A 23,732-nucleotide genomic window follows, 5' to 3' on the forward strand; every position below is an offset into this window, starting at 1 on the left:
ACCAAATGATAGACACTAATCTCCATTTCTTAGAAATGAGGAAATAAAACCACAAAATGTACAAAGTCAGATCTAAAACCCCTACCTTTGGGTCCAGACTTTTCTTCTAAAGTTCTGCAGTTATACCCAGATGCCACAGAAACATAGGATCTTAGAGGAGAAGTAACTTAGGTAAGATTATCTAATCTAAACTCCTCCTTTTACAGATGAGTAAATTAAGGTGTGGGAAAGCTAAGTACCTAAAACCTAGCATTAGAACACAGATCTTCTGGCTTTTGATCAGTTAGGTTTCTATAATGGCAGTATTTCATTAACAAATTCTAGTGGGTTTTTTTTCCCTATCACTGTCCTGAAAGAGGAAAAAAATTTAGAACCATTGTCAGACCTTTAGTTTTTTTCAGTTTTTAAATTATGAAATAAAGGGAAATAAATTGTTAAAGTTGAGACTGGGCACATACGAGTTCAAACTCAAGAGTCTTTTATGTGTTTATACCAACTCTGTGGGAGAGACAGGGGGAATAAAAGCATTCTCAGTTACAATAACGAATATATTCTGTTTATCCACTGCCCACCTCCTGGATGTCTCAAGCATTTCATGGATGGTGCTGCATCTGTAAGCGAGGATGGACAAACGTGTCCAGAACAAGCAGTTGTAACTATTGTGAGGCCCCATCTGGAACAGAAGGTGATTCAAGCTCTTCCTTTGACTGGAATCTTTCATACTTTGTTTTTCAGCATTCTGAGCTAGGAAATATGTGAATACTGAATTTCAACAGCTATCTCATTTCACCTGATAGTACTTTTCTTTGCCTAGGCAAAGGAAAAGAACAGTTTAACCTGCATCACAAACTTCAAAAGAGTTGTAGCTACTCCTGGAAAGAGAGAGATAGGAGGCTGCCCATGCTTCAACATCCTCTGGATTTTGAGCCAGAATGAAAAAAAAGAAGAAAACAACACTTGAAGTTCTGACTTAGTCTGGGCCCACAGTCTCAGATCATTTGAGTTACACAGCAGGAAGGAAAGAGTCCCCTATGGGGTCATGAACCACATCGTCTGATTGAATAATTGGTGCTTATTTCTGGGTCCTCAACTTGGCCATCTAACAGCTTGCATGTGCTCCATTTATAGTCCTCAGGCAAATTCTTTAAGCTTTTGGGTTGCATTTTTCATTTCCATTGGTTATAAATAATAGGTCACGACAGATGTCTTTAATAGCCTAAGATCTAAAACATATGTTTGTGCAATGAGACCACAGAGGTAGAACTATAGAACCTGAAGCCAATTTTATTTTTAGAAGAGACTTTAGTTGTCTGTTCAACATATTTATTTTAAACGTAATTTTTGTTCATCCAATATGTCATGCTGTTAAGAAACATACCAGATAAGAAGGCCAACCTCCTGCCCTCCAGGAGTACATAATATCATTCCTCAATGCTCCTTCTTCATGCTCAAAGTGTACCAGATTGAAGAACTGGAGGTCCCAAAAAAGGTAATAGGAGTAAGGTGAAGTTGAAGGGGAGCACACTTTCCCTTCAGTCAGTCTCAAGCCAGTGAAAAATCCCTACCAATTTTCTTCAGGCCCTTCAGCAGGAATGTAGAATAGCTGTATGGACCTCTCAACTATACATGATAGCTTTGGTCTGATTTGTAAAACTGTTCCTTTGTTCCCTCTGAGACTGCAGTTCTCCTATCTGCACACACACTTTCCTGACTCTGCAGCAGAAACTTAGTTACGAGACCCATTTCTTAGGTCACCCTGTCTTCCTCTTTGGGTGAAGAAGTTTCCTTCTTCTCAGATATTCCTCCAGTGAATTTTATGTCATTCTTCACTAATTTTGCAGACACTTTCCTGCTCCTTCTGGAGATTTCTGGTCCTAGAACAACTCCACTACTATGTCTTCTTCTTCTTCTTCTTCTTCTTCTTCTTCTTCCTCTTCCTCTTCCTCTTTCTTCTTTCTTCTTCTTCTTCTTCTTTCTTCTTCTTCTTTCTTCTTCTTCTTCCTTCTTCTTCTTCTTCTTCTTCCTTCTTCTTCTTCTTCTTCTTCTTCTTCTTCTTCTTCTTCTTCTTCTTCTTCTTCTCCTTCTCCTTCTTCTTCTTCTTTTCTTTCTTTCTCTTGTTCTTTCTTCCCCTTTTCTACTTTCTACAAAAATAAGATCTAAGAGGTAATGATGTTGTGGAACAATCCTGAGTTAGGATCTTGACTCCACCACTTAATAATTGGAGTTTCAATGTTCTTGACTGTAAAATAGATTAAACGTTAACACCTACCTGCCTCAGCAGATTGATGAAATGATTAAGGTATATGAAGCAGATGCCTCTATAAGTATTGGCTCCAGTCTCCTTTTTAAATCCCAGATTGCTCTTTTATGCTATATACCATCCAACTCCAGTCTGTGGTCATCTTTCTTACTTTTAAAAAAAGTGTTCTTGGCTTTAATCCCTGAATTTCTCCCTGGACTAATTTTCTCTGTCCTGTGAGCATTGCCTTCAGTTGGCCAAGCCAGCTTTGTCTCCAGTGATGTTCAGCTTTCCCCACCACTACTCGCACCACTAGGTTGTTGTAAACTGTAGATCACAGGACCATCTTCTAAGACATCCTCATCATATACCTTCTACAGGTCCTGTGATATGTTGATTAGTTGCTTCTTTATTGTGATGGGTAAAAAGGGAACCCTGATTTGCAGTGTGGTGTAAGTATTCTTACTATGTGCTACTTCCAGCTACCAGTGGTTTAATGATCAGCTTACAAATATCCTGAATATTTAATAATAAATCTTTCAACCTATCAAGAGCTAGCTCCAGCATACAGCTGGCACAGGTTCCAGCTAAATGTTCCTCTTGTTTCAAAGGGATCTCCTTATAACTCTGTAACTATCAAATTTCACAGGACCTTCTACTATGTCTTGCCTCCACCCTTAGTTTGTAGCCCATTTGCAGTGCTGAAATGATTGATATACGATTGAACTCAGCAAATTCCTCAGCTTTTCCTGGACTAGAACGCCTCTCACATCAGATGGTAAACCATTGTCTCTGCCTCCAAGAATTTAGTCATTGGAACGGATTTTCTTTCTTTTCTTCTTTTCATCTTAAATGTGATGTTATTTATTTAAACCCAAAGAGACACATGCTGTAGGCTCTTTGTGTCCCCCTAAAATTCATGTGTTAAAATCCTAACCTCCATTGTGATAGTATTAGGAGGTAGTGCCTTTGGGAGGTGACTAGGTTATGAAAGCAGAGTCTCTTATAAAAAACACTCTGTAGAGCCCCATTGCCCCTTCTCCTGGAGAGGACACAGCAAGAAGTTGGCTGCTCATGAACCAGGAAGCAAGCCCTCAGACACTGAACCTGCTGGATTCTTGCTCTTGGGCTTCCCAGCCCTCAGAACTGTGAGAAATAAGTTTCTGTTGTTTATAGCCACACAGTTTATGGTATTCTGTTATAGCAGTTATAGCAGCCCAAACAGAGTAAGACAGGCATATATACAAATAATTTTACTTACAGCCAAGAAAGAGAACCCTGTCAAATTTCTCTCCATTTCTCAGTTGATCTTGTGAGAGCAGCAGCAGAATGAGAAGAAACTGAGTTAAACTCATGAGATTAAACAAGAAAAAGACTAAGACTTGTCCTAAAGCATGCAAAACAATGATCTTTATCTTTTAAGCATCATTGTCTAAAACTGCGTGATGAAACACAGTTCTAGATGAAAAGAATCTAATACTTTAAAATACTTTAAAAACTTTCCAAACAGCCAAATGATGCTCAAAAAGAGCACATCTTCTTAATTTTCTAATTTCTCATTTTATGCTGACAATTTTTGGAAGAGGATCATAAAGTATCTTTCAATAAAGAAATTCCAAATTGGCCTTAGTTAAAAAAAATTCTTGACTCTTTTTGTGACACATTTGAATTTCTGGGTTTTGTTTAATCATTATAATTTAATGGATTCAACAAAGCTTTTGGGCTTCAAATCAAGTGATTATGATAACCTCCTTTGTGTCTATATATCCCAGAGTCACATGGGTAGTGGATCCATTTGAATCCACTACCTTTGTGAAATGAACTAAATAATTCACAAATTTCTCTTTTGCTTTGGCTTAAGTCTGCCAGCTTCCAGTGATCCTCTCCTCCTGGTGTTCATGCCCCAATGTAATTCTTTTCTACACTGATTAGGAATGACTTGTGTTACCAGTAGAATACTGTAAAGAAATAGAAATGGCGTGTTTTTTTTGTTGTTGTTGTTTGTTTGTTTGTTTTTGAGATAGTGTCTCACTTTGTCACCTAGGCTGGAGTGCAGTGGCACAATCTCGGCTCACTACAGCCTCTGCCTCCTGGGCTCAAGCAATCTTCCCACCTCAGCCTCCTGAGTAGCCAGGCCTATAGGCATGCACAACCATGCTCGGATAATTTTTCTTTTTTAATTTTTATAGAGATGAGGTCTCACTATATTGCCCAGGCTGGTCTCAAACTCTTGGGCTCAAGCAATCCTTCTGGCTCAGCCTCCCAAAGTGCTGGGATTATAGGCGTAAGCCACTGCACCTGGTTGAAATGTCATTTAAAAAAATATTGCAGCTTCTACTTTCCTCTCTCTTGGATCACTGACAGCTTCCACATCATGAGAGCCCCATGAGAGCATTCAAACAGCCCTATGGAGAGGTCTATGTGGCAAGGAACAGAAGTTTCTGCCAACCCTAGTCATCAACTGTCAGCACATGAATAAGCCGTCTTTGAAGTGAATCCTGAAACCCAAATCGAGCTTTCAGATGACTGCAGCCCCAGCTGACATTTTGACTGCCGTGTCATGAGAGCTTGAACCAGAACCATACAGCTAAGCTGTCACTGAATTTCTGACCCATAGAACCTGTGTGAAATAATGCTTACTTTTATTTTAAGCTGCTAAATTTTTAGTTAATTTGTTATGCAGCAATATAAAACTAATACATTTAGGTAGAAATTTAAAACCCAATATTAAGCGAGCCAGTGTTTTATAAGCCTCTCAGGGTCTGTAAGTGCAAAAAGATTCCACTTTAATCACTGTGATAGACAATAGTGAGTTTTTAAGACCCTCTTGGCCTTTGAACTCCCCTTCACTGTTTATGAATTCTCTACCTTCTGGGTCTTGGTGAGAGGCTGAGCATTTTCTTTCATCCTGGACCCAGAAAAGGCAAGATGTGCACTTGCCAGCCTAGGATCTTGAATCAAGCAAGAGCTAGTGATGCAAACAGGTGGACAATGAGAGGTGGAGCATTGTCCAATGCCCAGTGGCCATAGTGACAGCAGAGTAAGCTACAACCACGGAGATTCCATGAGCTACCTTATATTCCTTAATAAATGTGTTTTGTGCTTAAATCAGCATTTTCTGTGTGCATACTACATCATGATGGGTGCAATCGAAGTCACAATAGAAGAATCAAACACATCAAACGACTGTTGTCAACAGTAACTACCTAAGAGAGAGGATGACCTCATTCTGGCCAATTGAATCTGTCTTCAAAAGCACAAGTTAATTGACAGGAAGAAGCTGAATCACAATATGGAAAAATAAAGGTTAAAAGGCACCATCTCTAAGAGAAACCATTAGAGATAAGCATCAGTACACCTAGAGTCTGAGATCCTCATGCACTGGTGATTTAAGAATGAAATGTTTTACAAAGTCCAAGTTATTTTCCTTCAGTAGCTTTACATTTAAATTTGTATTAACTTACCAAAAATAATTTCAAACCTTTTATGAGCTTCAAGAACAGCAGGCATCAAGATATGAAAAAGAAAATTAATTTTAAGTGAATACTAGTTAGAGCAATGACACTTAGAAAATAAAATTTAACTTGCACACAATTTAACATGCTTGGAATTGAAACCAGCTATAAAAGTCTGAGATGGTCATAAATATCAGATTTTTATATCATTTTCCCAAATAATTAAGAAGGAATAGCCATGACAGAACTTGAATTTAATGTTTCATCTTTCTCCTCATATGCCTTTGATTAATTTTTGAGTTACAAAATTCTCATAAATTTTGATATTTAGGCTGCTAAACAGATCTGTAGCCGGGCCAGAGAAATACTACAGGAAGAAGAAACAAAAGCGCAGAATCACAGCTTTTTGCAAACAGTATTTGGCCAGCTGCATCCCAGCCTCATTTGGATCTACTCTTAATAGCCTGTCAGCTCTAACCTCAGTCCCTCTCCATGGCCTTAGCAAACCCTGCAACTCTTACCCTACCTTTTGGCAAGAAAGTATGTTGGATTGTTTTACTTTTCATTTTTTGGAAATACTTATTCTTAATAACACAGAATGCATGAATACATTCTTGGTACAAAATTCAAACATTACAGAGCAAGCCCCTCTTCACCACCACCCACTGTCAATGCTTGCAACCTTCCAGACATTTTTCCAGGTTCATATTAAACTATATACATACAGGTGTAAAAGCCTGGCCTCAACTCTGATTTGTAAGAAAAATTATTAATATTTAGAGGATGTATTCTAGCTTCATGAAAAAATTACTCCCAGTCCATCAACCCGTTCTGTTCTCCCTTCCATCATGGTTGCATCTAAGCTTGGTAATGGTTAGAAAAGTATCTGGTCCTCTAAATCATCTGCGCCATAGGCATTTAGGAAGAAAACTCTTGTTCCCATCTTTTCAGCTGTTTAGAACTGGAGACTACCTTTGCCACATTAAGGCTGGAAGAGTAAAAATCAGTCTTCTATCTGTAGTGCTATTATAGCAAGAGAATTCCTGCAGTGCCATCCAGGTTCTTAGCTGCTAAAACTCCCTTTGGGGTCTTTCACTTTCTGGGTACTGCCTGGGAGAGATAGCTTCACTCAAAGGAATCCACAGTCCCATTGCTTGCTCCGTTTGTCCTGTCCTCTCAGTTCAAGGAATTTTTGTTTTGTTTTGCTTTTTAGGCTCGGGGGTAGGATGGGAGAGAAGACTCAGAATTCCCTCTGTTCCCCTAAAGCTTGGATGCTTTTAAAAAGCAGAGGTAGGAAGAGACATGTAGGTGATATTTCCACCTTTTGTCCACTTACATCTTTCCGCTGAGGTAATGCGTCTAGAATAGCCACATTAGAAACAGGAGGGAAAGAGGAGACAGTGAAATTATTAGGATAATATTACAAAAAGAAATCATTTTGTACTTATTCTACATGAATTATATCATCCTATATGAATTATTCTGTAAATTTCTTTTTCTTCTTATCAATATGCCTTGGTGAGTTTTCTATGTTGTTATATATAGTTCAACATTATTCATTCAATAACAATTTATTGAGTCCCTATAGTACACCAGGCAATATCTACTGGGGGCTCCCTATATGCCACTGGAGAAACGGGCTACATCTCTATTCTCATCAGTCTTATGTTTTAGAGAGGGAGAAAGATAATAGCCAAATAAGCATGTGCATAACTAATATAATAACATGAAGTGATATGTGCTATGAAGACAAAGAAAGTGGGTGAAAGGATATAGGCAGGAGTGGTATTTCAGTCAGAGAAGGCCACTCTGCTGAGGCAAAATCATTGCTTTTCACTGTTTCATAGCATCACATTTCCCTAAAAAAGGATAGTGAGGTTTATTTCCCATTTTTTTTGGCTATTACAAGTCATGTTGTAATATTTACCTCCTCGTGCACACAAATAGTAGTACTTTGAGTAGACACTGAAAAGTGGAATTACTACGTCATATTGGCAAACTGCTCTCTGAAATGGATGTGTTAACTTGCACTGCCATCAGAAACTGCATGTTCCCTACACCTCTTTTAATAGTTAATACTATCAAAATTATTAATTTTACCAATGTGATATATGAAAAAATGATATCTCAGCTATTTTTAATTAGCACTTCTCTTATTACTACTCTTTAGTTTGAATATCACTTCATACGTTTATTAAACATTCATTTTTCCTATCTTGTAAAATGACATTTTATTTCCTTTGCCCATGTGTTTATGGGATTTTCTGTCTTTTTCTTTGGATTTGTTGGCATTCACGTATTCAATTTGTCTTACATATGTTGCAAATATTGTATCTAATTCTTTGTCATATAGAACTTTATTTATTCATGTGCTGAATGTATCCATGTATCCCTTTAGTGGTCATATATTTCTCAGTTCTTGAGTTTTTAAATTCAAATTCAGTGTATGTTTGTTAAGTATTCCCTATATATAAGACATCGTGCAAGGCAGTTTGAAAGACATCAAAGTAAATGAGATATGTTGTCTGCCCTCATGAATCTCACAACTTAGTGGTGGAGACACATGAAAACAAATACCTGTAAAGCCTAGGGCCTTGATCATCCAGAAAATACCATAAAAAGAATTGCTATGCTAGAGCAATGCCTAAGTCAGAACCAGGCACCGAGGAATTTTTCACAGATGCAGTAGCTCTGAAGAGAAAACAGCCTTGTGTAAGATACGGGTGAGAGTAAAGACCTTCATCTTAGAAGAAACAGCACAAGCCAAGGCAGAATATGCAGTAAGGAAAGGATAGAGAGAAATTTCTAAGAAAGCTGGACAGTGGGTGTGTGGTTAGGGATAAAAGGAGTGTGGCAGAGAACAGACTGAAAAGGTAGGATGCAACTATTTAATCTTTTACCCATTAATAAGAAATACTGATAAATTCCACACTTCCTAGTCTTTTTGAAAAGTAGTCATTAAAGAAAAGAACAATTAACTGTGAGAAGTTAAGCACAAAGCTGGAGTGATTGGGTCAACACAGATAGCCTTGCTCTAGTGTTCGATGGCAGCTGAAGATGGATTGTCACACAGCCTGTGTGTATGTGTATGCACTACCGGTGGATCTGCTGGTTTCGACCTGGCCAGAGCCCTTGCCCAAGAACAGCTGCAATTTGCAAGTCTTCTTAAATCTGTTTTACCATCCTGCAGAGGTAAGAGTTGGATAATTTATGCCCTATGACTTCACAGTCCTCTGGGGAGGCTGCCAAGGAAAGCATGTTTTGGATAGAAATCTTAAAAAAAGCAAAAAAAAAAAAAAAAAAAAGTAAAAACCTAAGCCCAGTTTGGCATAGGGCTAAGGTTTCACATCCAACTCCTCCCTAGGATCTGCCATTTAATCATCCTCCAGGATGCAAGGGCTGCCATGGGTTACTGGGGATAGCGATTAGGCATCCTTGGGCCGCATCAGCAAACACCCTCTCCTGATAGGCAGTTGGAAAGTAATGGGATTTGGGTTTTAGTTGTGAGAGAATGATGGAAAATGTTACAAACAGCTGACCTCCTTTGCCCCTACTGAAACAGCAGCCTTCCTCTGCACATTTATATGTTGCTTTGGGGAGAGTGACAAAAGACAGATGCTTCTTGCTGGAATGCCAGTTGCTTAATCATTCTTTCTGGTCCCAAGACAATTACTGTAGCTTCTTGGAGCTGACATCTTGGGCCACTCCTTGGTTTTCAATGTCTTGTAAATTGTGTTGCAATTTTCCATTACATGGAATATGGGAAAGTTTGTGGGAGAGTTTTTTTGAAGGTGTTATGTCGCAGATGGTGTCCTCAGCAAAAAGCCTTAAAGTTGGGAGTGCAGGAATTGCAAATAAACTGTAAGCTCTGCAGTGAGACACACACACAAAAGACCTGGTCTGGCTCCTGTCTCCCACACAGCTTCACTCAGGTCCGCGGAAGTGTTTATGTGCATTCCAAGGCTCGGCAGTAACATCTGAGATTAATCTTCTCAACAGCATGACCTGACCACGCAGTGCCCACGACAGAGGAGACCTGCTTCCTCTCCAGGTTCTGTGGCCTCACAGCACCCAGGAAGCAGCATGGTAGATAAAATGTCCTTCAGAAGTATAGTAAACTCTCATCTTAGCCACAGACTGCCCTCCTCAGCAGGTCTCTTGCTGTCTGTTTTCAGAAAGATAACATTAAGGAGAAACTGAAAAGTTTTGATGTAGTCAGGCATTTTTATTATGTTAAGAAACAAGAGTAAACGATTAGTCTCATAATCACATACAACCTGTTTCCCAGGAGGATGGCATGCTTAGGAACAGGCAAATCATGACAGTGATTTGGAAAGATATTCATATTGTTTTCCCTTAGAAGTCATAACATTTGGTTGAACTTCACGATTCCTCTTGTTTTAGTGTTATCTTGTTAAATTTACTTTTTCTGAATGTGAGCCTGTGAATGTTTTTTGTCACCCTCCTGTCATATTTACAAATTCTCTTGATTAGCCCCATGACCTCCTTCCCCTGTGCAGAGATGCTTATTTCTTTCCTCCCTGGTGACTATTATACTCTGAAGAGCTCCCTCCTCAACATGTGGGAGCTTCAAACTGAAGAAGTCACAACTAAAAATGTTTTATCTGTGTGTTGGCCCCCCATGTCTTAAGGAGAAGAGACATTCTAGGGAGGAACACACCAATGTGTGCATGAGGAGCATTTGGAAACAGGTAGGATGGATAATAAGACTTTGGGTTTCTATGACACTTTTCACAAGGACATTTAGAAATGTATAAAGATTATTCCCCAAGCCCTCTCTTCAACTGGGTTAAGAGCAAGAATAATTTTCATGTTTTATCAAGAAAAACCAGAATAAGGAGAATTGTCTCTACTCTGCCAGCTTTACCCAGCTCAGAAACCAAGTCCCACCCTTCTGAGATTAGAGACATCGTCTGTCAGACTCACTGCCTCTCCCCAGCCTCTCTTTGGTTCTCTACTTTGTATAAACCAATGTTCTTGGCTCCTTATTTAATCTTAAAATCAATGTTGGGTGAATCAGTCAGAATATTTGGACATTCTGTTCAGAAAACATTGTAAATTGATCAAGATTTGCTTGTCCTGCAAAACTCTCCTGGCATTCTTAATAGCAGTCTTCTGTCCTCAGATGACCTCATGAAATGTAGAGTTTGTGTGAGGAGATGATATGGACAATTTCCCCATTGCCCTGAAAGAGACACACCCTGTTACACCACTTTGCCTTCATCCATGCTGTCCTCTCTTCCCGGCATGCCTTTCTTCCCTGCCTGCGTCCACCTTCAATGTTCTTATGTGCCTTCTAAAATTAAGTTTGACTACTATCATCCCCCTCATCAAGGCTTCACACACATACTTCATTTCTCCTTCTTAACAAAGCCCCAATTTTGTTCAAGTCCCACTCACTCCTCTCCCACAAGATGTGTGTCTGGTGAAAGGTGTTGATCTTAGTCCCATCTGCATGAAAGGACTAATCAACATAAGCAAAATCTCAGTCCCTTTGCCAGGGATTGGCTAAAGAATTGTCATACAGTCTTGGCCAATCAGACAGGAGGGAAAGCATGTGAAGGGCTCTCAGTCCTCATTAGTAAGATGGGGACCAAGAAAGAGATGGTCAGCACTCTACCCCTAGTTGTGCCATGTCTGACTGTGGCCTTAGGGTGGCTGCCTTCCTTTCAGCAACAAGCCAAGTAGGCCAGCTGGCTTCTTAGTAACACTCCATGGTCACTTAACTCTGAGAGTCTCAGTTTCCTCTTTTTCAAAATGAGGAAGTTGACCTCAATTATCTGTAGCTTCCTTTTAACTTCAGAATACCACACATGCCTCTAAAAGATGATGGGCGAGGAGATATGGAAGAGGATCTAGGAAGTGAAGAAGGCCACTTAATTTCATTTGTAGCTCTAACCATCTGCTGCTATGAAGATGAGCAAGCAGCTATTTGCATTTTATGATTGGGTGATCTCAACTCTCTAGTTTAAGAAACAAGTACTAATCTTGGTTTAACCACTAAAATATCCTCACATTTCCCCATTCCCCGAAGTGAATCTATTAATATCCCTTTATCTTGTTTGGTAAACAAAATGTTTTTTACTAACATTAAATGAAAAGGGTAGTACAATTCAAGTTTAGGAACCAAAAAGATTTTTTCCCCTTAATTTCAAGTTAAACCATTTTATTCTCCTTCTGTAATTGTTCCAAAACCACCCAAGAAGACCTAAAGAATTTGTAAATGGAGAAGTATGGAAAAAAATTTTTTTTAATGCAGGATTACATTGCTTAAGGTTAGTAGATCTTAGCTTGCTTCGAAATGTTAAGAGACTTAAGTTGAAGCACCATCTAGTGGCTCTCAATTGTGTTCTGCTAAAAGTTGCTCCCAGTCTCCCTGTATTTAGGACCACAGTTAATTTGTTGGGCATGTATATCATTGATCCTGGAACAGCAAGTTGAAAGTGCACAGATCTACTTATATGTGGATTTCTTCCACTTCTGCATCCCCTGAGACAGCAAAACCAACCTCTCTACTTCCTCCTCTTCTTCAGTCTACTCAATGTGAAGACAAGGATGAAGACCTTTATGATGATTTACTTCCGCTTAATAAATAGTACATATATTTTCTCTTCCTTATGATTTTCTTAATATTTTCTTTTCTCTAGCTTTCTTTATTGTAAGAATACAGTAAACAATACATATAACATACAAACTATATATAAATCACTGTTTATGTTATCAGTAAGGCTTCTGGTCAACAGTAGGCTATTAGTAGTTACGTTTTGGGGGAGTCAAAAGTTATATGCAAGTTTTCCACTGCATGGGGAGTTAGCATCCTTAACCCCTGTGTTGTTCAAAGGTCAGCTCTATATGAACACATATGAGGGTTCAGAAAAAAAAAGTGGAGTTTTTTTTATCTTTATATAGCAGTGGGAGGATGGGGGTAGTAGCTGTAGCTTTTTACTCTTTCAATCTAATCATGGCAGTGAGAATGGGATAAAGAAATAACGTGAATTCACATAAATCTCTTCTAGAAACAATAAAGTTCATCCAGTGGAAAAAAGAATTAATACAAATAAAATTTCATAGATTTCAGTTCTCCTGTTTCTCCTACTCACATTCTCTCTAAAAGCCCATAACAGTATCTTTATCTTCCTTCTGAATCCCATAATGTAGACATGTTCTCACACATCTAGGGATTGGCTATTAGATCATTTTTATGTACCTCCAAGTTCTCAAGCCCCTTCCCACAACAAGCCCAGAGCATCCCTTGCATTTATATAACCAACAATTTTTCTTGAATTGTCATAGAGATAACACTCACACCTATGATTCCTGTCTTCTGAAGTTACATCTTTTCATTACCTCTATGGGCAGAATGAAAATAGACCATAACAATTGCACATGAGTAGGAACATCTGTTTCATTGTCACTAGGGGAAGAACAAAAATTGGACATGAAAATGGATATGAGTAGAAAATAATTTGTAGCAAGATTGACACAAACCTTCAGATTAACAAACTAGGTATTTGTATCAATTAGTATTAAGTTTAGCTGCGTGTAGAGTAAAACCAAAAATAACACTGGCATGAACAAAATTTTATTCACTCTAACACAAAAGAAGTCAATGAATAGGTGGTTGAGGGTTTATAGGGAAAATTCATGGTCATCGAGCCCAGGATCCTTCTTCCATCTTTCTTTTCTTCTATCCTACTGAGTGGCTTCTACCCTTAACATATTCCATGGCCCAAGTTCACTGCTGGACCATCACTCATCTCACCAATGTTGCAGTCCAGAGACAAGGAGGAGAAGCAAAAGAAGACCCTTCCTTCTTCTTTAAAGAACTTTTCTGAAAATATTACACAAGATTTGTATTTATATCTCATTTTCCAGAGCTTATGCAAGTGGGCATACTCAGCAAAGGAAACTGAGAAATGCCTTTTAGCTAAGTACATTCCAATAATAAATTAAATTGGAGTTATGCTATTAATCAATGTGTCAATTACCTAAGACACCAGGAATGCTGTATAACAAACAACCATAAAACCTCTGTGGCAACAATTGCTTATATGCCTGGGATCAAGTGGAGGTCAGGTCTTCTCATCTTGACTGAGCTTCCTCATATGTTTAGGGGATGGCTGACTATTGCATCTTCTAGGTTGGCCTCAACAGAGAGGTAGGGATGGGACTGAGGGGACACAGCTCTGCTCTACATGGTTCTCATCTTCCATCTGGATGGGCCAGGCATGTTCTCATGGAGTAACGAGTAGAACAGAACTTCTTGGGACCTGTGCTCAAAACAGATACACTAACACTTCCACCTCATTTTATTGGCCAAAGCAAACTGCATAGGATGGATAAATATGTACTCTCTGTATGGAAAGAACTCTAAAGTCAACTGAAAAATTACATAGATAGACGGAGAGGTGAAGATTCAGAGTCATGGATATACTCATCTGCCACAAGGAGAAACGGGAGGATGAGCATTGGACCAGTGATATGGCTTGGCTGTGTCCTCACCCAAATTTCATCTTGAATTGTAGCTCCCATAATTCCCATGTGTTATGGAAATCAATTCCATATTGTAGCTCCCATAATCAATTCCATAATCAATGGAAATCAATTCCAATTGTAGCTCCCATATGGGAGGGACCTGGTGAGCAGTAATTGAATCATGGGAGCACGTCTTTCCCATGCTGTTCTCATGGTAGTGAATAAGTGTCATGAGTTCTGATGGTTTTATAAGCAGGAGTTCCCTTGCACACACTCTCTCTTTGCCTGTCACCATGTAAGACGTAGCTTTACTCCTCCTTGCCTTACACCATGATGATGAGGCCTCCCCAGCCATGTGGAACTGTGAGTCAATTAAACCTTTTCCTTTATAAATTACCCAGTCTTGGATATGACTTTATTAGCAGCATGAGAACAGACTAATACAACCAGGTAACAAGCAATCTCTGCCGCAGTGTAGTATTTTTTTAGTCTGTTATAAAATTGTATTAATGGACCGATTCCCATTCTATGCCCTGTCTTAAACATAAGGGAATTATAATAAAAAAGAAAGGCACACAAGAGCTTACATCATATTATATATAGTATATATATAATTTACTAATTTAGTTATTTTTTACTTATGTTCAATTACAAAAAGGGTAAGTGTTAATCTTAGTATTTGTTCTATTCTTTATTATGGGCAGAGACTGGGCTAGATGTTGCAGTGAACCTGATTCCTTTTCTTCCAAGGCAGCTAGACTACATTTTCCAACCTCTGTGGATGTTAATATAGCTATGCTACTAAGAACTAACCAATGGAATGTGAGCAGAAGTGATTACTACTCCAGGCCTGGCCCATAAACACATCCCACATAACATCCTCTATTCTCTCTCCCTGTTTCCTATTCACCAGCTGAATTAGAAAATATTCTGAGAAGGGCAGAGCCATAAGATAAAGTGACAGCTTAAAGCAACACCTCTCTTCTCTGCCCTGCCTCAGCCCCACCAACTGCACTAGAGTGTGATGTGAGCAAGAATTAAATTTTTGTGGTGTGAATACACTGAGATGTAGGGCCTGTTTGTTTCAGCAATTAAATAACCATATGTGTATAATATCATCCAATTTATGCATTCATTTTTTCCCTTAGGGCTTTGCTAAAAATAAAAGTAATAGGCCAAATCACCAGTTTGTTTTCATGCTGCTGATAAAGACATACCCAAAACTTGGAACAAAAAGAGGTTTAATTGGACTTACAGTTCCACATGGCTGGGGAGGCCCCAGAATCATGGGGGTAGGTGAAAGTCACTTTTTACATGGTGGCAGCAAGAGAAAATGAGGAAGAAGCAAAAGCAGAAACCCTTGATAAACCTATCAGATCTTGAGATAAACCTATCACTATCATGAGAATAGCACGGGGAAGACCAGCCCTCATGATTCAATTACTTCCCTCTGGGTCCCTCCCACAACACGTGAGAATTCTGGGAGATACAATTCAAGTTGAGATTTTTGTGGGGACACAGCCAAAACATATCAACTTGCTACTTTAAATAAGAAATGTCTTCTTTTAAATAAAAAATCACTTTTTACTATAGGATTACCATCTGTATCAAGTGAATATAGGATCTCAGTTTACAGTGGCCCTAGAAGATATAAGGATTTCACCAGTGTCTTACTCTTAGCATCATTAATCCATCCAACAGCTACAACCTAAAGTGTAAACAAGAAAGGGAATTGAGACATTAGAACTCTAAAAGGTAAGGGGAACTTCAGAGTCATCTTCAATGACACTGACATTTCCTTAGTTGAGATCAACTTACAATTTCTGCTAAAATGCAAATACTGCTAAAAATGACTCAGCCATTTACTCAATAATCAGTCCAAACATGCAATACTACTGCCCCACTAATTGCTAGCAAGCAAGTAATGGATGGAAGGTCAGCTACTAGCTGACTTGCAGACAGTGCTTCCAGTGGCTCCTGCCATTGCAGCATTGATTAGCAATTTGGGTGTGTAGAGGAGTCAGGAAGCTGCGAGGAAAGCACCATTTAAAGCACCCAAAGGGTGTATAAAAACTGCCCAGCATCATTATTTGCCTTTTGCTGAGCTATCTTCCTCTTTATTTTGAAAAGCAGTTGTTTCACATTTGCAAATAAAAATTTACCAAGGAAAATGGGAAAGTAGATAAAGTATCCTAGGCATTTATGATGGCAGGCATGAAGCTTTTGCATGTGTACTTACACTGTATGCTAAGAGTCTGAAACAGGTCTTGGTAACTGTATTAGTCTGTCTTCACACTGCTGTAAAGAATTCCCAGAGACCGAGACCAGGTAATTTACAAAGAAAAGACTTTTAACTGACTCACAGTTCCACATGGCTTAGGAGGCCTCAAGAAACTTACAATCATGGCAGAAGGTGAAGGGGAAGCAAGGCATGTCTTACATGGCAGCAGACTGGAGAGTGAGCAGGGGAAACTGCCACTTATAAAACCATCAGCTCTTGTGAGAACTCCCTAACTATCACAAGAACATCATGGGGGAAACCACTCCCATGATCCAATCACCTACACCAAGTCCCTCCCTCAACACGTGGGGATTACAATTTGAGATGAAATTTGGGTGGGGACACAGCACCAAACCATATTAGTAACTATCACATCAAGTCACAAAAGAAGTTAAGCTAGACTTTGAACCCGAAGACTTATTGCAAATGGCTGCTTTTTTTGTGATGTCTCATCAAATATAAATTGACATCCAGCTCTTTCGATTTTCATTCTTTAGGAAAAAAACCCATAAAATATATAATTAAGCAGGAAAGAACACAAGCCCTTTACAAAGAAATTTGAAAGTAAACACTTGAGAAGCCCCAGAAACTTTCTCCCGCCAAATTCTGAAGATGTGGACTAGGCCACTTCTCTCCTAGACTAAAACCACAATGAAGCACTTTCACAATGAGGTTCTTGCCCCAGTGCTGCAGGCACATCTGCCTGGGCTCTCAGTTAAAGATGCCTTCACATTAAAGAAGGGGCTGGAGGGAGAATACAACATACCAAAAAAGTGTCAAGCTTTTCCCAGTACATTGTAAACTCAAAATGTTACAATGATACTTTTTTTTTCTACTGTGTCTTATGCTTTTCAGTCTTCAGTTCCTACCTGACATGATTTATCCTCTGGAAGAAAACAAATCCTGTGGTGACCAGAATGACCACAAAAAAGAGAGAGTTTCACATAAAGAATGATCAGTAAGGACAACGCTGGAGATCCTGAGGTTCTGAGACCTTTAAATACAGACAGGGGTGAAAAATCATTTCAAGCATTCTTCTAGTTACAAATTAGAGTCAATCATTTTAAAGAACATTTTAAAATATTCTTAAGAGTTCACGGACTGTCATAATCACAAAACCTTCTAAATTACGACCCAAATGTTACTAATATATCATTCTTTCATGACACAGTTTAGGAACCATGTTTGTGTTTTGTACGTCGTAGGTTTCTGACAAATTTTCTGAACAAATAAATGCACACTACGCATTGCTAATACTTTCCAATTTTATAAGAAAAGCAATATGTCAAGCTTTCCCCTGTATATTCCAACTTCCCACGCAAATATTAGCATTTGAAAGAACATTACTCTTAATATTTGGGGTTTGAGCTGATAACACTTTCCACACAGTGAAGTGATTTTCTTACTAAGTTGATGTAACCTCTTTAGCAAGGTGTTTTATATCTTCCTACTTTCATTTTTATTTACCTGTGAAATGGCCCTAGGAATTATTGAAAAGATAAATCAAACTAATTAGGAACATCATTCTTTTTTTATTTTTATTTTTTGAGAGGGAGTCTTGCATTGTCTCTCAGGCTCTAGTGTAGCGGCGCGATCTCAGCTCACTGCAACCTCCGCCTCCTGGGTTCAAGTGATTCTCCTACCTCAGCCTCCGGAGTAGCTAGGATTACAGGCATGCACCACCACGCCTGGCTAATTTTTGTATTTTTAGGAGAGATGGGGTTTCGTCATGTTGGCCAGGCTGGTCTCAAACTCCTGACCTCAGGTGATCCGCCCGCCTCAGCCTCCCAAAGTGCTGGGATTACCGGCATGAGCCACCATGCCCAGCCAGAAGCATAATTCTGAAGTCTCTTATCCTATGAAATTGACCACCTAGGCAGGGTGTGGTGGCTCACACCTGTAATCCCAGCACTTTGGGAGGCCAAGGTGGGTGGATCACCTGAGGTCAGGAATTTGAGACCAGCCTGACCAACATGGTGAAACCATGTTTCTACTAAAATACAAAAATTAGCCGGGCGTGGTGGTATGGGCCTATAATCTCAGCTACTCGGGAGGCGGAGGCAGGAAAATCTCTTGAACCCAGGAGGCAGAGGTTGCAGTGAGCTGAGATCGCACCACTGCACTCCAGCCTGGGTGACAGATTGAGACTGTCTCAAAAAAAAAAAGTAAAGTAAAAAAGAGAAAAAGAAATTGGCCACCTAAAGAATGTGTGAACTCTAAATACAAGTCTGACTCCTGGCTCCAAGAGGTCATTCTATCCCATTAAATAACCTGCTCAAACACTAAACTAGAAAAATGTCAGACAATCCTAGGCATTGTGAGGAAATAAGAAAATGACATGGTTACAGTCCTCAAAATATCTTATAATCCAACTGGAGAAGTCAGACTCATACAAATGAGAAGACAACTTATATGAAAGAAAAATAAAAGCTCAAGACCCCAATTCATTATGCCAAATGGGAAAAATTAAGCTGAAAGCTGAGTCATGCAAGCAACTGCCTTTCCTTTTATTCCTAAGCAGATAGCTACAGATAAAACATAAATTTCTCCACAGGTAGCTACTCTGTGTTCACCTTATCATAACTGATTATTCCCCTAATTGCTCCTTTTCTCTTGCAACTTGTGAATTACCACACCCTTCCTCTTTCCCCTCCAGCGCACTTTTACCCTTTAAATATTGAAGCCCTCAAAGTCATCTTTGGAGAAAGGCACAGATCACCGACTGTTTCTCAGATTCTCTGGTGTTTTTTTGTTTTGTTTTGTTTTGTTCTGTTTTGATCTGTGCAAATTGTCCTAAACCTTGGCAAAATGAACTTCTAAATTAATTGAGACCTGTCTCCAATACTTTTTAGTTAAATGTACAAGAGAGAAAACAGTGCTGGATGAACATTACAGATTATAAATCATCTAAGGAATTCAGAACGTTTAATCAACTCTAACACAGAGGTCAGGGAGAAGCAGGACTTGAACTGGACCTTGCTGGTCTGCAGGACTGAATAGGTTAAAAGAAAGACTTTTCAAGATAAAGAAATAATTTGAGAAAAGTTTTAAAGATGAGTTTACCTAAGTCATATTTGGAGCATAGAATGGAATATGTAGAGATGAATCTGCAATGATTTGAACCTAATTCTGCAGTGACTTGTATGTGTCAGCAACTATGCCAGACTTTAGGAATACAAAAATAAAAGTAGTGGTTCCACCTCTCAAGGACCTTACACTGTGCTGAGAGTCACAGAAGTAAGTGGTTGTAATATGATAAGCAATATGTATGTATTCGGTCTTTGTCCCCCAGTTCCTGGCACACTTCAAGGATTTTTCCTAAACTTCTTGGAAGTTCCACAGTGATCCATCTTTTGTATGCTAATGAGATGAGTGGTGGCTGGGAGCCTGAAGACAGCTTCAGGATGGGGCTGGTAATTAGAAAGACCAAGACACGGTTAGAGGGTTGAAACTTTCAGCCCCACACCACTGCTCTCCCCTTCCATTGACCTCCTGGGAGGGGAGAGGGGATAGAGATTAAGCTAAAAACCAATGCCCAATAATTTAATCAATCATACCTATGTAATAGAGCCTCCACAAAAACTCTACATGACAGAGTCTGGAGAGCTTCTGGGTTGGGAGATTTTCTGAGCTGGTGAACACACTGAGGGGCTGGGAGGTTGGCACTCCCAGAGACATCACGGAAGCTCCTTCCTCCGTACCTTGCCCTATGCATCTCTTTTTATTTTTTTTTTGTCTGTTCCTGAGTTGGACACTTTACAATAAATTAGTAATAGTAAATAAGTGCATTCCTGAGTGTGAAATTTAAAAATCTAAGCTGTTGGAACTTTAAAATATGTTGAGCCTTAACGGAATGTGATTATGAGACCTCAGTTATGTAAACAAGCAGCTATGACCTAGGCAGCCAAAATTTTTGTTTACCTGATTGTACATTAGCCTTTTTCCTTGCCTACATTGTTTTGTAAACTGCTGTAAATGATTAAAGGGTGCCAGGGAAGACGTCTTCCCTCTAAACTGTTGATCTTCATTATTGATTAACTTCCTTCTTTCTTCTCTCATACAATGACTACCACATTGCCTAACATGAAATGTTAACTGTACTCTTAAAATTGGAAAGGAAATGAAAACAAACTGTACAGAAAAGAAAACAAACTGTAACTTTAATTAAATCATTATAACTCATAAACCAGCTTTGTATGTAAAAAAGGTATAATCCTACTGAATTTGTTTTCTGCCTATATAAGCAAGACCTTAAGTTTGAAGTTTGAAGCACTGACCCCATTCCTTTGGAGTCTGTGTTACCCGAATGGCTGTTCTCAGACTTTTGCTTAAATAAACTCTTTTAAACTGGATTCTGATCCTTTTGATTATTTCAGGTTGACATGAGTTCTGTGAGCCATTCTAGCAAATTATTAAACCTGATAAGGGAATCATGGGAACTCTCTGAATTTATAGCCAGTTGATTAGAAGTTCAGGTGGCAATCTGGGACTTGTGACTGGTGTTTGAAGTGAGGAAGGTCTTATGAGACTAAGCCTTTAACCTGTGGGGTCTGTGCTAACTCCAGGTAGTTAGTGTCTGAATTGAATTGTAGGACACCTAGGTGGTGTCCAGAGAGTTGGAGAATTAGTTGGTGTAGGGAAAAAAACTCACACACATTTGGTGTCAGAAGCATTGTGAATGAAAACAGTGCCAAGCAGTCAATTACAGGGCTGTGGAGGTGCTATGACAGAGGCATGCATGAAGCATTCTGTGAGCACAGAGGAGGAATAGCTAACTGAACTTCAAGGCAAGAGAAAATCATCCCAGAGGATCAATGTCAAACTAAGTCTTAAAACTTCAACAGGAACTGATCAAATGCAATGGAAGAAGAGAGTGCAGGGAAAGAAGTACCTGATGGAGAGGTAGAAATTGCATGTAAAAGGGAACAGAGGAATACAAGCACTTAACACTTTTGAAGAGCCCAAAGAGGCCCACATGCATGGGGTACAGGATGGGGAATAGTGAAGCGCAATGCTAAAGAGACAAGCAGGTTGTGATTTGTCAAAGTGTTTAGCTCAATACGAAGTATAAGAGAAGCCACTGGGGTTATGTAAGTAGAAGAGTGGCATTTTAGAAAGTTCCCTCCAGAAACAGTAGAGGAGATAAATTGGAGGAAGTTAAGCTGGGGCCAGGAAGATTTGTTACAAGGACATTGCAATAATCCTGATTACTGATTTGGATACAAATCAGATACAAATAGTATCCTGAGATACTATTTGACCAACTAGGACAGTAGGGAGAAAGAAAAAGACTCAGATGTAAGAAAAAAATTAAGGTAAAATCAACAAAACATCATGACTGGCATTGAATATGGGGAATAAGAAAGAGAAATGTTGTAGAATATTCTAAAGTTTCTAGCTTGAGTCATTTATCAAGATATAAAATACAGATATAGGGCTCATGAAGGAGTAGAGCAGAATGGTTTCAAAAATATGTAAGTAGAGGTGCCCTTGATGCATGCAGGTGAAGCTGTCCAGTTGGAAGTTGGTTTTGGTCACTGTGTAGCCAAGGAGAGAAATCTGAGCAGAACTATAGACTCGAGAGTCAAAAATTAGACAGTGGTTGAAGCCACAGGTATGGATGAGGTTACTCAAGTACAAAGGTAGAATAAGAAGATGGACAAAGATGGAATACATAGAAATGTGTCCATTCATGAGATGAATAGAAGAAATAAATCTACTTAAGAAGACGAAAAAGTTGACTGAAAGTTAAGAAAAGAACCAAGTGAGAATACGAGGAAAACGCATCAGAAAGGAGCATTGTGTCAGAAGCATTGTGAATGAAAACAGTGCCAAGCAGTCAATTACAGGGCTGTGGAGGTGCTCTGACAGAGGCATGCATGAAGCATTCTGTGAGCACAGAGGAGGAATAGCTAACCAAAATTCAAGGCAAGAGAATATCATCCCAGAGGATCAATGTCAAACTAAGTCTTAAAACTTCAACAGGAATTGATCAAATGCAATGGAAGAAGAAAGTATAGGGAAAGAAGTGCCTTATGGAGAGGTAGAAATTGCATGTAAGGCCGGGCGCGGTGGCTCACGCCTGTAATTCCAGCACTTTGGGAGGCCCAGGCGGGCGGATCACCAGATTAGGAGATCGAGACCATCCTGGCTAACACGGTGAAACCCCGTCTCTACTAAAAAATACAAAAAAATTAGCCGGGCATGGTGGTGGGCGCCTGTAGTCCCAGCTACTCGGGAGGCTGAGGCAGGAGGATGGCATGAACCTGGGAGGCGGAGCTTGCAGTGAGCCGAGATTGCGCCACTGCACTCCAGCCTGGGCGACAGAGCGAGACTCTGTCTCAAAAAACAAAGATAAAAAAAAAAAAAGAAATTGCATGTAAAAGGGAACAGAGGAATACAAGCACTTAACACTTTTGAAGAGCCCAAAGAGGCCCACATGCATGGGGTACAGGATCATAAAATGTATTATTAAAAAGCTAATAAAATATTTAAAATTAGTAAATATTATATAAAATTATATATTATTAGATATTTAAAATTAATTATAATAAATATTACAAAGAAGCTAATTAAGTGAACAAAGAATGAAACATTTATATTTTATTTGGCACTTGGGAGATGCTTTTTGTCAGAGCATTTTCTGTGCAGGGAGACACAAATGAGTTAAGGAATAGATGTGAGGTGATATAGAAGAGACAGTAAGTGTAGGCTCCTCTTTTAAAAAAATTCTTGGATATGAGTAGAAGCCAAGAATTAAATGTTTGAGGAAGTCATAACACCAGGTTTTTGGATACAGAAGAAAAATAGGCGTGTTTTATGAGCAGCTTTAGGAAAATAATTTAAGGAACAAAAAAACTAAACAAAAGAGAGAGGAGAATGAAGAAAAGCTCCTAAGGAGATAAAAGGGAAAAAAGATTTAGAATTTGGGTTGAATGTTGGTACTACAGAAGGGAAGATCAGGTAATACTGAAGATAAATGGACTGATCCATAGATAAGACGTATGAAGTAAGAGGCTAGACTTGATGGGAGATTGATCATGGAAAACACAGCTAACAAATACATGGTTTCCTTTTGGGGGTGATAAATATGTTCTAAAATTGATTGTAGCAATGGTCACACAAGCATTGAATTGCATGCTTTAAATGGGTGAAATGTATGGTATATAAATTAGATGTCAATAAAGCTGATGCAAAAAAGAAAAGAACAAACATGAAAGATATGAGGAATAATTAATATGATTATATTTAATATTAGTTG

At 39.0% G+C, this 23,732-nt stretch overlaps 1 protein-coding gene and 1 long non-coding RNA gene across 2 annotated transcripts in view; one reads left to right on the forward strand and one right to left on the reverse strand.

The window, feature by feature from the left end:
- On the forward strand, positions 1–17,786 carry LOC115934028 (uncharacterized). The gene is made up of 3 exons (XR_004069876.3): positions 1–171; positions 12,249–12,310; positions 17,327–17,786. It is a non-coding gene; the product is annotated as an uncharacterized lncRNA (long non-coding RNA).
- Positions 17,337–23,732, reverse strand: part of CD200R1L (CD200 receptor 1 like) — a 26,997-nt gene continuing 20,601 nt past the window's right edge. Inside the window, 2 exon segments of the mRNA XM_055381611.2 lie at positions 17,337–17,399; positions 17,401–17,465. Of these exon segments, the coding sequence (XP_055237586.1) occupies positions 17,337–17,399; positions 17,401–17,465 (128 nt within the window).

The sequence above is a fragment of the Gorilla gorilla genome, chromosome 2, assembly GCF_029281585.2.
Source record: "Gorilla gorilla gorilla isolate KB3781 chromosome 2, NHGRI_mGorGor1-v2.1_pri, whole genome shotgun sequence".
Classification (NCBI taxonomy): Eukaryota; Metazoa; Chordata; class Mammalia; order Primates; family Hominidae; genus Gorilla; species Gorilla gorilla.